This window comes from Pseudorca crassidens, chromosome 2, assembly GCF_039906515.1.
Source record: "Pseudorca crassidens isolate mPseCra1 chromosome 2, mPseCra1.hap1, whole genome shotgun sequence".
Taxonomy (NCBI): Eukaryota; Metazoa; Chordata; class Mammalia; order Artiodactyla; family Delphinidae; genus Pseudorca; species Pseudorca crassidens.
In genome coordinates, this window is record NC_090297.1 from 14804930 (window position 1) to 14818127 (window position 13198).

Consider the following 13198-nt stretch of genomic DNA (forward strand, 5'->3'; position numbering starts at 1 on the left):
TAAGACCTCATTCTTAGGAGAATTCTGGAAACTAAATATAGGGTAATGCATGTAAAGTGCTAAGTAAAGTATGTAGTAACAGATGTACCGCCACCCTCTCCTTATTGACTCGGAGGGCGTGCTGAATGCTTCAGCTGATTTGGAATCTGGCTGTACTTGTTCCAATACACAGCCCATCACCTGAGACTTAGAAATCATTTTTTTTTCCTTTCCTTAAGAGACTCTGGCATGTAATGGAATTCAGCTCACAGAATTGTAGCGGTTAATCCAATGCCACACAAGGATGCTAGAGTAAGACTGAAGCCTCACAGAGCACTCTGAGCTCACAAAGGTCCAACACTATTTATAAGTCCATGTTCTGCCAATTAGGCACATGATGGGAGGGCCCATCCTTGGGGACCACAGCAACCAGTTCTTGTCTGGTGTTTCAAGAAATGCTTCCTCGACAATCAATATGTACCAAACAGATCCCACGGAATCAAAATAAAACCAGGATCTGGGGGAAAATTCCCAAGATGCTTTTGTGTGCTCTCCATCTGGAATTTAGCAAGCTCAGAAACCACAGTCCATCATATGCAAATGTTGAATCATTATGTCGTACGCTTGAAACTAATACAGTGTTGTCAATTATACTTCAATGAAAAAAAAAAAACGAAATAAACCAATAGTCCATCAACACAAAAGCCCTATAAAGCCAGCCTTATCGGAGGCAAAAGGACAAGGGAATTCTAGCTAGCAGTTAGATAAATGCCTCTGGAGGAGGTTATTTAAAGGAAAGAATGAAGAAATCAAGGTAGTTAAGGAATTGGGAAGATTGGACCTATTTCCCAGGAACATTACCTAGTGCCAAACGAGATGACAAGTAATAGAGGCTGCCCTGACCCAAGGACGTGGAGACCCTACCCATCTTGTGGACAGATGCTGACACCCACAGCCCGGCACTCTAACCCCTCTGAGGACAGGAACCTTGTTCAGTACCTCTGTATGGTTTTACCTCTTCGGGTTGGAATAATCACTTAACCACTAGTTATCTAGGAGAGCGGCAACCACTGCCTCACTGCTCATTTCTGGCCCCAGCTGCAGTGTGACACAGCCAGGGCATGGAGCTGGTCCCGAGTTCAAATGCTAGCTTGCTCCCTGACAGCTACGTTATTTCAGAGTCCGCCTGGATGTGCACAGAGCAGAGGAGATGGTGCAGGGAGGAATAAAGACTATAACAGTGCCCGAGGCCTCAAAAGCAATTCCACACCTGACGTGGGTTAGAAGTTTCTATGCGGGACATGAGGCTTCCTTGTAAACGAAGAACTGCAACTACTGCATGCTTACTCTCCCGCATCTTAAGATGGGCTCCAAGGCATCTAAGCCAAACTAGGAGCAGTCACCTAACAGTCTGCTTTGAGTGGCAAAGAATTTAAAAAGTACTAAAGAACATTTGTTAGATGTTCAGAGGAAAGTACTCATACTTTCCTCTGTACGTGAAAATGCACCCTTGGACCAGCCTCCAGTGTGTACTGAGGGCTGGATTTTGGAATCAGAAGGATCGAGTTTAAAGGCCACCCCTGCCCCTTACTAACAGTGTGATCCTCTACAAGATTCACTTTAACCTCTTTGGCCTCCATTTTCACAACTGCAAAATGGGGGCATGACCAGGGCAATGAGAAAGATAACATGAGACGGCACTTGTAAGGTTCAGCATAGAGAGGCTGACGCCACGCAAGTCCCCTTGCGTGATAACTCCTCTAAGCCAACGTGCAGAGGCCTGCTCTGTGTGAGGGAGCGGCCCGAGAGCAAGTTCCTGGGAAGCTGGTGGTCAGGGCCTCTCCTTAGTGTCGTCATGACACCCGCATTTCAGATTTACAGTATTCCTTAATACAGGGATTTTTAGTCAATCCAATTCTCTTCCCTATGGAATGGTGCTAATTTGCAAGACAAATGATGAGATTGCTGTAGATAATGAGGCGCCATCATATGAGGCCTGAGCTACAGCATTTCATGTATGTTACGCTTATTTAATCCTCTGTGAAGAGGAGGATATTACGTCCATTTCACTGATGAGGAAGTTGAGGCTCAGAGAGATTAAGTAGGTAGTTCAAGCTCACACAGTCCCTAAGCAGCCAGGTCCAGGGGTCTCCTCCACTATACTATACCAGGCTGCCTTCCAACAATCGTTTTCCCCCCCACTGTATCCTGCCTCTTTCTTATACCCCTAAACCCCAACACTCTACATACCTTAAAATTAAACACATGTTCTTAAAAATAAAACATGAAACCCCTGAGGCAGTGAACTCTGGCGGGTCTGTAGCAGTTCACAAATGCAACCCTGGTTAGCAGCAGCTGAGAGCCCCTGGGAAAACATGTCACCTTCAGAAAAGGAGAAAATGGATCAGAACATCCAGGGCAGGTGCGGGGGAGAGGGGGGATGAGACTCACTGATTAGCACCCTGCCCTGCTCCCCTCAGAGGCACTGGGCACCATATGTAACTGGCACTCCAGGGTTGGCCACTCATGCCAAGAAAGAAAAAAAAAATTAAGCCATTTTCCAGAAGAGTGACTTTTATTATAACCCAGAACAAAAGCACCATTTCAAGCAACCCGTTCATGGAGAGGCAGGTGCGTGCTCGGCAAGGCCTGAACTAACAGGGTGTGTTTCCAGTGAGGAGAGACAACGCCTCCTCTGGGAGATGGACACAGATGCGAAGTCCCAACTCTTTCCAACACAAAGCAGAGGGAGTTTACACATTTCAAGTCTCTTTCGGCTCTAATAACATGCCAAGAGTCCATGTTGCTGGTAATAACACAGTACTATTAATAAAAGTAGTTAATGTCCTCCTGTGTCTGGCTTTACATGTAGTAACTCATTTAATCCTCATTAAGTCCATCAGAAATAGATCCTCTTATTCCCACCACTTCACTGTGAGACAAGGAAACTGAGGCAGAGAGTGACGGAAGCTCCAAGGCTGCAGGTTCGGACCGCGACCCAGGCGGTCAGGCTCCAAAACCTGCCCTTCACTGCCCTGGACTCTAGAATCAAGACTGCCTTCAACTCCAAGGACGGCCAGGTGTGTGACTGTGGGCCAACTGCTCAGCGCCCGCCACGTGGCGGAGCTGCAGTGAATGCCGGCGCAGCTAGGGTCCCCGTTCCCGCCAGGCCCTGGTCCCGCCACCGCCAGACCCTCCGACAGCCTTCAGCGCCAGGAGTGGCCGGACCAGAGGGAGAGCACCGACCAACCCCAGGGCAGACCCCACACTCAGCTCCTTCCACTCCCGTTACACCCACCTCAAGTGACACAGACCTCCTAGGAGCCCAACACTGATGTCCTGAGAAGCCAGGTGTGGCCAAGGGCTCATGTCCCAAAGGAGATCTGGACATTTGCTAGAAAGCTTCACTCCGGCATCGCCCTGCCCTAGAGTTTGGTCTGTATTAGGCTGAACCACATGAAATGCTGATATTCAGCCATTTTTGACCAAGGAAACAGCAAGTTCATGTGGTTCAACCCAGTGGCAGGGAGGGCACTTACCTTCAGTAAGGACCTACTAGACCTTCATCAATCCAACACCATGGAGCCCTGGCCCACGGGCCAGGAACAGTGGAACACGGCGACAGTACTCACAGCTCTGAGCAGGGGATGTAGCATCTGTCTTCCCTCCGAGGACGAGAGACAGAACGTATTAGGCATCGTGAGGGTAACCAGCTCACGCTGCTCAAGGTCATACGACTATTATAACGGCCAGTATGGTCTTTCCCCTCAGCTTCCTGGGCAACCTGACGCTGTCTGTGGTGCCCAGGCTGGGACAGGCTTCACAGCAAAAAGTCCAGGGCACCCTGTATGGTGTCGTCAATGAGGGCCTGTCACAATGACTAGCACGTATGCCAAGAACAACGGTGCTGCCCAGAAAGCCAAGGTGCATCCCTACGGTTTAGCAGGTGTCTTTCTAGAAACAGACCGAAGGTTCCAGCTGCTTTCCTTTTCAACAACCTGAACCAAAAAACCCTCCGAACTTCTAAGCTACACCCACACTTCTTCAGCCTCCGTGGCTGGACCTATAGGTGAACCTCTCGACCTCAGTTTCCTCGTCTGTAAAATAAGCCTCCTGGTGGGTCCATGCGTGAGAGGAACAGGACAGCAGAGTTCAACAGGCATGAGCGGATGGACCTGGATCAGAATGCTGACTCTGCCACTAACTAGCCAGGGCCCTTAGGCAAGTTACTAAACCTTTCTGAGCTGCAGTTTCCTTATTTGCACGATGAGGAAACAGGCCTCACAGAGCTGGGGTTGAGAGAATTAGAGAGTGACTGTGCATCCGGCAGGAACACAGGCAGAAGGGAGGTGGTACTGTACAGAGTCCAGGAGAGAGACCCGATAACCTATGGGAGGAAGACTGTCGTCTCAGGGCACCTCCAATTCCTATTCCTCAAGACCAAGTCCGAGGGCTTCCCTGGTGGCACAGTGGTTAAGAATCCGCCTGCCAATGCAGGGGATATGGATTCGAGCCCTGGTCCAGGAAGATCCCAGAGCAACTAAGCCCATGCGCCGCAACTACTGAGCCTGCGCTCTAGAGCCCACGAGCCACAACTACTGAGCCCGTCTGAAGCCCGCACACCTAGAGCCCGTGCTCCACAACAAGAGAAGCCACTGCAGTGACAAGCCTGCACACCGCAACGAAGAGTAGCCCCTGCTCGCCACAACCAGAGAATACCTGCGCACAGCAACAAAGACCCAACGCAGCCAAAGATAAATAAATAAAATAAATACATTTTAAAAAAGTAAAAATAAATGATGTTTGTGCTTAAAAAAAAAAAAAAGACCAAGTCAGAGGCCTCAAATCCCAGGACAACCAGGGCTCCACACCCACTATGGCTGAAAGAGATCTCGAGACAGGAGCTGTCTGGAAGAGGAAACAGAAGAAAGCAAGGACAGTAAACATCAGAAACTCTCACAGAAGAAATTCCCTGGTGGTCCAGCAGTTAAGACTCTGCACTTCTAATGCTGGGGACGTGGGTTCAATCCCTGGTCGGGGAACTAAAATCCCACATGCCGCGTGGTGTGGCAAAAAAAAAAAAAAAAAAAGAAAAGAAAGAAAGAAACTCTCACAGAGCCAAGAACCTGAAGTGGCCCAGCCTGCACTGCTGTGTTGGGTCCACATCCAGCCCCAGGGACCACGCACTGACCAAGCTGCGCTCAGCAGAGAAGCAAAGGACTGATAAAAAACAAAGCCACGTAGACAAATTCAAGAGCAGGTCTTTCAGTGGCCACAGTACCTTAACTCACTTTTCACCAGGAGTGTGCAGTGGATAAAGCGCTCCTCCTCTCAGTTTCTGAGCATAAAACTGCATGCAGGAAGCCCACCCATGTGAACTCCGACATACCCCTTCAGGGTCAAAGCCTCGTAATGAAGAAGCCTCAAGAAGCAGCATGACATGTGAGCAAGCCAGACCTGAACTGTCTGTCTGCCTCTCAGGGCTGCAACTGACAAGGGAAGAGGGCACTTGGTGGGAGGCTGCTCGTCACTGACCCCAGCAGAAACAGTATGTGCAAAACCATCTTTACATAACCCTAACATTTTAAACTAAAGATATTTCACTTGGTAACCGTAATGAGTCCTCTGCCCAAATCTCATGGAAACTTTTGAGGCAATAAGCCCAAATCCCGCTAAATAACCATGATTTTAACTCAGAAAGGTCCTGCTGAGTTCAGTGCTAGAAGAGGAAGCTTCGCGGAGCAGTTTAAGCAGTGGGTGGAGAAGTTAGGGGTCTGAGCCAGTGGAAACGACCGCTTGCAATCTGCAGTGTGGTAACAGCTTCGCGGCCAGAAAGCACTGGGCTGGAAGCCCTTCAGATCGCCAGCCGTGGCCCGGGGACTCTGCCTCTCGGGGTCTCAGCAGAACTGGGGGCCACTACCACTTGCATCCAGGCTGCCTGGGAGGTTAAATCCAACACCATCTATCAACCATCCATGTTAATAAAATAATCACTCCTGCTGCACCAGCGGAAGTACCAGGCACTGTCTACGCTTGCCACATGCAAACTCACTCAATCCTCACAATAAACCCCCTGGGGCAGGTGGGTGTAAACGCCAGGGTTGCTACCTTAGAAGAAATAGGACTACCACACTGGAAATGTATCCCTAGAAAGTTGCAGACGAAGGCTTCTCTCACTGGTATCCAGAGCTGTCCGAAAGCCGCGGAGCGGGAACAGGAGGAAGCCGGGGGAAGGGACGTGTTGCTGCCCCTGCACTGATGCCCAAGTCGGGCAGAATCTCAGACCTGCCCGTTGCCATTTGCCTCCTCCATTTAACTTGAAGACCCGTGTTCTCATAGGTCTGGCTGCTGCGTGAGCGTCCACGGAATGAATGACCTGATGGAACAAACGTGAGCGGCAGAGGCGCCCAGCGTCCTGAGCTCGGGCTCCGGAGGCAGGCGGGCCTGCGTGATGAGGGCGACGTGAAGGCCGCGCAGGCTGAGCGGGACTCGGGGCCACCTGCCCACGCGGGAGGGCTGGGCGGCTGGGACACTGGGCTAACCAGACTGAAATCCCCCTTCAGGCATTAGTAGCATATCAAGGCTTTGCAGGCACCACTATCTGGGATTTAAACTGCCCAAAAATAGTTGCTGGGTCAATGATAAAGCATCCTCTCCAGATGCCTGAACAGGGCAGCTCTGGGGGCAGAAGCTTCCCCCTCAGCCCAGAGGCGGTAAATCACTACGGCTGGCTCTGCCTTCCTATCTTTATCTTTCTCACCCACCCCTTCCTATCCATCCCCACTGCGGCCAGGACCCTTAGAACCTCGCAGGCTTAACGCCTGTGAATGTCTCCCTCCAGGGCCCTCCCGGCTGCACACCACCGCCAGATGACTCTTCCTAAAATACCACGACCCTGCCAGCCTCCTCAGATTTCTACCTGCCCTGTCAAAACTCTAACTGGCTCCACGCTGTCCCGGATCAAACGCAAACTCTCTAGCTTAGCAACTCAGGCTCTCCACAACTCCCTCCTGAGACCGAGGCGCCCCCACTGGCCATCCACTCTGCGGATGGTCCCCAAACTCACAAGGCCGACCATCACCCCAACCTCTGCTCTTGTTCCAGGCCCCTGCACCCACCCCATCCTCTCTGCCTGGGCAAGGTCTCCCCGGGTTCACACCCAGCCCCCACCAAGGCTGCCTGCGGGCGAGCCTGCAGGGATGGGCAGACGAGTGGCCCTTCTGAAGGCTTTCCCTTCCCCCCTCCCTCCCTGCTGCACTTCATTTTCTGGATGCACCTCGCCTCCCCTTCCAGATTAGAGGACAGGGATTACGGCTTCTCTTTGTGTCCTTACTCTGTAGCATGCAGAATAAGACAAACGATAACCCTGGCTACCACTTGCTGTGCGCCAAGCACTGGGTTAAGCACATTACAATTTTCACTTCTTTCTCCCAGTATCCCTATAAAATGCCATCCTCACGTTACCCATCAAGAAACCGAGGCCAAGGGAGAGTAAGATCCTCACTGCAGGTCACACACTGAGTCGCAGAGACAGGACTCCAAGCCAGATCAGCCCAACCCCAAAGCCCACGTTCTGTGGCACAGGCAGAAGACAAAAGTGCTCACCACTCCCTCATTCAGCGTCTATGAGGCGCTTACCAAGCGCCAGGCGGCCCGCGCAAGGTGCTGGGTGTTTGGTGGGAACCAGACAAGGTCCCTGCTCTCACGGAACTCACAGGCTCTGTCCCTCTTCTTCCAAGCCCGGAAGAGGGCAAGGACTCAGTTCAAAAGGGGCTCCACCGGGCACAGACGAGGCACCCAGAGCCTGAGATACACCATCAGGCTACAGCAGCACAGGGAGCCTTGTCTTCTGTGGTGGAGTAGAGCCTCTGGCTCTATCAGGGACTTTCTTCATTCAAGACACAGCCCAAAGCCAAGCAAACTCCAAATATCCCTTCAGCAGGCAGTAAGCAGTGGAGAAAACGGGTCTACCTCTGAAGTCAGAAAACCCAGTTCCTCCACTTAGTAGCTATAAAGGGACTATCCACTTACCCTTTGAACCTCATCTGTAAATGGTGATAATAATAGTCACTACACATATGATTATGTGCCAGATGCTGTTCAAAGCACTTGACAAGTATTATCTCATTTAATCCTCATAACAGCCTTATGAGGAGGTACTGTTATTAGCCCAAGGCTGTCTGGCTCCTAAGTCCTAACTTCGCACGCGATGCCGGGGCTCGTGGCAGCAGGCAAGGCTCCACGTCCTCACACCAGAGCGTTGATCTCTAAAAGCCTTAGTTTGGAAATGGCAATACTCTCGCTGGTCTTAACGTGGGTGATCTTGTACCCTTTGGACTTCCACACCCCACTCTCACTGGTGGGATCTGCCTCCAGGAGAAATGGGACAAGAGCCTGTACTGTGAGCCCTACTTCTCACTGTTTCTGAGAAACAGAGTGAGCCTCCGGCACAGGAGTTGGGGGGACCCAGAGCCAAGTCCCAGGCCCGCCTCTCACACCAGCCACTCAAGCTTTCGAGCATCCATCATGGGGTGGGGTAGGACCTAAGTCCTACCTCAGGTTTCTGGATGACGGTAGATCCTCAATCAATGGTAGCTACCCAGGTGAGAAGGGCAGGACTTCCGTGGCACAAACCTTCCCGGCTGGGAGAGCTTCTGGTCTGCAGGGGACAGACCGCGTGTGCAGTGCCATTCACCTCGGTGGTGGCGGCCAAACAAGGGCAGGCGTGCTCCTCAAGGCCGGGGCTGAAGCCAGGCACAAGCCCCAACTTTCTCTGAAGTCTCCTGCGTTATCTCATCCAAGTGTGCTTGCAGTTACATTAAACAAGGCTCTGCTTCCTTAAACTGTAGGTAGGAGTGACACGCCTCCCTGCCGAACAACATAAGCTGTGAAGGCGTGGACCCGTTTGCCTTGTTTACCAGGCTTCCTTGTCCTGAGCACACAGGGCAGCACAGAGAAGGCACTTCATAAATACACCCATGAGCTTCAAGCAACTCCTAACACACCACTGTCTTTGCCTAATGCCAAGAGTTTCGCAGCCTGGGAAGCAAGAGTCTCAAGGTTCAAAGTACCTGCGCAGCCACCATTTCCCTGTGCTGTCAGTCATCTGTCCTCTCCCCTCCCCCAAGGAATGTAAAAGAAGAACAGGACTTCTGAGTTATAAATAGGAATATCTGCTTTCAAACATACGATTTAGGGCTTCCCTGGTGGCCCAGTGGTTAAGAATCCTCCTGCCAATGCAGGGGACACGGGTTCGAGCCCTGGTCCGGGAAGATCCCACACGCCGCGCACGCCGCAACTAAGCCTGTGCGCCACAACTACGGAGCCTGCGCGCTAGAGCCCGCGAGCCACAACTACTGAGCCCGCGTGCCACAACTACTGAAGTCCCTGCGCCTAGAGCCCGTGCTCCGCAACAAGAGAAGCCACCGCAATGAGAAGCTCGTGCACCCCAACAAAGAGTAGCCCCTGCTTGCTGCAACTAGAGAAAAAGCCAGTGCACAGCATCAAAAGACGCAAAGCAGCCAAAACTAAAATAAATAAATTTATTAAAACAAACATGATTTAGCATCTCTTTAATCTCAAGCTATGGATCGTTGGCTACTTTTTTCAAGCATTCCACCAAAGAGCAGCCAGTTGGGTTTAAATAAACAAGGCTGCATATACATGTGGGGTCTGAGTGGAGCTAGACCTACACCAGGAGGTCTAGACCTACACCAGGAGGTCTACACCAGACCAGCCAAGACACCAACTGTATTGTTCCACCTTGTAACAATATAACAGGCTTCTCCTATCATCTCTTGTCAGGCCAAACCATCTGGGAGCTGGAGGGACAACTCATGAGGGGGGCCTGGCCCATCCCTGCATGCTACAGCCCCACCATCCAGCATCAGAATCATAACTCTAAATTAGGACAATAATTCCTAAATTAGATGCTAGAGCTGGGTAAGGAAAAGTGCTTTGAAACTATAAAGCACTTACAGATAGTGGGAGATCATTACCTGCTAAGAGAATGCAAGTAAATTCCATTTGCTTATGCATTCGTAACTGATGCCAACAGAAATCACGGAGTTTTCTCCAAAGTCCAGCGCACTTTAGACCCTCAAACTGCTGTTTCCCTCGATGGATAACTGAGATCTAGCTGGTTTCTCTACCATCAACCCTACTGAAAATAAAACCACAGTGGTTTTAATACATTTACCTATTATGCAACCCCACACCACCACTTCTGTCCTACTCCAACTGTCTACACTGGTTTCTTAGACAGAATATTCAAGTAGGGGACAAACTGAACAATAAGCAGTCAGAAATTACCTACAAGCCTAGGGGATACTAAGAACGAGTTACTGAGAGAATGAGTATGAAATCCAAGTGGCTAAGTTCAAGACACACCCCAAGCTATTTCCTTCAGTGCCAGGTACTGTTCTAGGCCCCAGGGATACAGACATGCAAAACAAAAGACAAAAACCGCTGCCCTCAAAGACCTCACGTTAAATAAGCCTGCATCACCAGGAACACATAAGCAGCCTGGGACAACGGAAAGGATGCAGTTTAGAGCCTATCAGATGTGCTCCCGTCAACTAAGCAACATCTTGAGGAAGTTCCTCCATGCCCTGAGCCTCAGCTTCTTCACCTGTAAAATGGTAATACACAGCATCCCTCAAAGGGTTCTGTGTGGATTAAGTAAGTGGAGCACAGAGCACAGTGTCTGGCACCTAGTAGCCCCCCGCCCCGCTCCCACTCCCCACAGAAAAGTTAGCCTTTTTTCTCCACCCCTTCCACAGTCCTTACAGATTATCCAGGTAAGACCCAAATACAGGACTCCTGAGAAGCCTCATGTATCATCCTGTTCCTTCTGGGTCATTACAGGCATTTTCCCATCAGGTCTGGAAACTCAGGCACTGAGGGCCAAGGCAAGATGCTCCCCCCCTCCCTCCCCCCCCCCCACTGCCAGAGATGCTGCCTTGAGCAGCCCCACCTGGCCATCCCAACCATCCTCCCCTGCTTTTGTCCTGACAGCAAACCTCACTCCAAGTCCTCACCCAAAACTGTCCTGGAGAAGTCCTTCCCCACCCAGGCCTGGGACTGCTATCGGAGAAGTCCAATAACAATGACCACGCTTTTCATCAACATACAGGAAGGCATGAAGAAAAAACTCAGCCACTCTGAATTAGTCAGCCTAGTTCAGAAGCAACATCCCTTGCTTAAACAAGGAACCTAGAGCCCCAAAACTCTTTGGGGCCCAAAGTCCACATGCAAACACCTGCCAGCACCGGGCCAGAGGAGCAGGTGGCCACCCTTAATCTCAGTCCACCCTTCAAAGATGCCTTGGCCACGTGAGGCAGAAGCCCTGGGGCTCTTCCAACCTGGGTGCTGGGCCTGCCCTGCAGAAGGTTCCAAAGTGGAGGGAGGGCGGACTCACTGGTCGGGGCCTAGGTGAAACCTCGGGCCGGTCAGAGCGCCGCCAGAGTACCTGCCTTCATTACCAAAACAAACAGCACGAGTGGAGCGAGCTCTCCCTCGGAGTCTGGCTCACCTGATCCGAGGCACCTCCATTATCAGCAGTTCCAACCCTCACGAGCTGACAGCTGAGGGGGAAAGGGAGGCTGCGCCTGCTGGGGTACATTGTGTCCGGGCCGTCTGTTGGCCTCGGGGCCCGGGGGCCTCCCAACGGCAGCGGCCTCAAAAGGGCGATTGTGCGTTCATCCCCGTCCCGCGGCTCCCCCATCCTCATCCCTCGGCTCTCGCACACGCCCCGGCGCCGCGGGTCCCAGCAGGACGCTCCGCCAGCACCGCACCCCGCGGCACCCAGGCGGCGGCCGCGGGAAGCGCCCGCAGAGCGCCGCGCTGCCTTCCCGGCATACAGATGCCCGCCCTGCCCTCGCTCGCTCCCAGACGGCCTTCCAGAAGGGGCACCGCTCCAACTTGAGAAGGCACAGCCTCGGGACCCCCATCCCCACCCGGGCTGGAGAGCTACTCTCACTTCCCAGGGGCGGCAAAGAAGGTTCGCCCTAGGTAGAGCGGAGGGGACCACCTGGGTCAGGGGCAGGGCAGGGAGCCGGGCCCTGGAGGAAGGGTAAAGCCCCGGACAGAGTGAGGCTGACGCAGGCTACGCCGAGAGTGGTGAGAAGTCCTGGGAAACGGACCAGGGAGTGGGGGGAAGGGAGTGACGTCCAGGCGGGGGCCAGGGGCGGAGGAGGGGGGGGGGTCCAGACTTAAAACCATGGACAGAAGAAAAGATTCAGGCTGAAACCATGGAGGACAGGGGAACAAATGCAGATTGAAGCCATGGATAAGGGGCTAACGGGGGTCCGGACTGAGGCCATGGAGAAGGGGGTAGGTGGGGGACAGAGGCCTAGCCTGGACCCTGGGAGGAAGAAACGACGGCCTAGCCTGGGCCGTAGGGGCTGGGGCTGGGGACCTAGCCCGGGCCATGGGGAGGAGAAAGGGGGACTACGCCTGGGTCCCCGGAGGGGGTGCCTGGCCTGGACTACCGGTCCAGGAGGGTCTAGCCTGGGCTACGCGGGAGACTAGTCTGGCCCCAGAGGGGGAGTGTGGGAGCCCAGCTTGAGCCAAGGGCGGGGGGTGGGAACGGGAGGCAGGGTCGCTGCCCACCCAAGCCGCCCAGGCCGGCCGCCCCCTCCGGAGCGGGCAGGGATGGTGTCTACCTGGGCTCCGGGACCCCGCCCCTCCCCCACCCGGGGGAACCCACCCTTCGCGGGCCGGGGGTGGGTGGGGGAAGGCGGACGCGAGCTCCGGCGGGGCCCCCGGACCTGGGGGAGGGGGACGTCGGGCCTTTACCATTGTGGCGGCGGCAGCGGCGGTCCCGGTCCCGGCGTCTGTGGCTCTCCCCCCCGCAGCAGGGCCCGGCGCTTCCACTTCCCCGGGTGCCCAGGAGTGAACATCCGGGTCAGCACCTCCCTCCTCCCGCGCCGGGCCGCCGCCACCTTCCTTCCCCGCCCCGGCCCGGCCCGGGCCCGCCCCCCACGCAGCCGGCTCTCGGCCAATGAGCACGCAGGGCCGCAGCGATCGCCAAGTATGGAGCGCGGCACGGGGGGAGGAGCGCCGAACGGGGAAGTGAGGGGCGGGGACTGCGGGCGGAGCGGGGCGGGGCGCGGTGGCCGCAGGATGGGTGGGCGGCCGCAGGATGGGTGGGCCGCCACAGGGCTCGGGGCGCGGGGTTGGGTTGAGTGGTGGAGGCCGGAGTCCGGGCCGGGGGAGT

The 13198-nt window shown here is 53.8% G+C and overlaps 1 protein-coding gene across 3 annotated transcripts in view; it reads right to left on the bottom strand.

The window, feature by feature from the left end:
- The window catches only part of CAPZB (capping actin protein of muscle Z-line subunit beta), a 136430-nt gene that overhangs the window by 123141 nt on the left and 91 nt on the right, over positions 1–13198 (bottom strand). For 2 of the 3 annotated variants that reach the window (XM_067722330.1, XM_067722320.1), the window contains exon 1: positions 12778–13192. The exons of the other annotated variant lie outside the window; for it this stretch is intronic. In XM_067722330.1, coding sequence (XP_067578431.1) covers positions 12778–12780 — 3 coding nt within the window. In that variant the 5' untranslated portion in view covers positions 12781–13192. Of the gene's footprint in view, positions 1–12777; positions 13193–13198 lie in introns of those variants that run through there. 3 annotated transcript variants of the gene reach the window in all.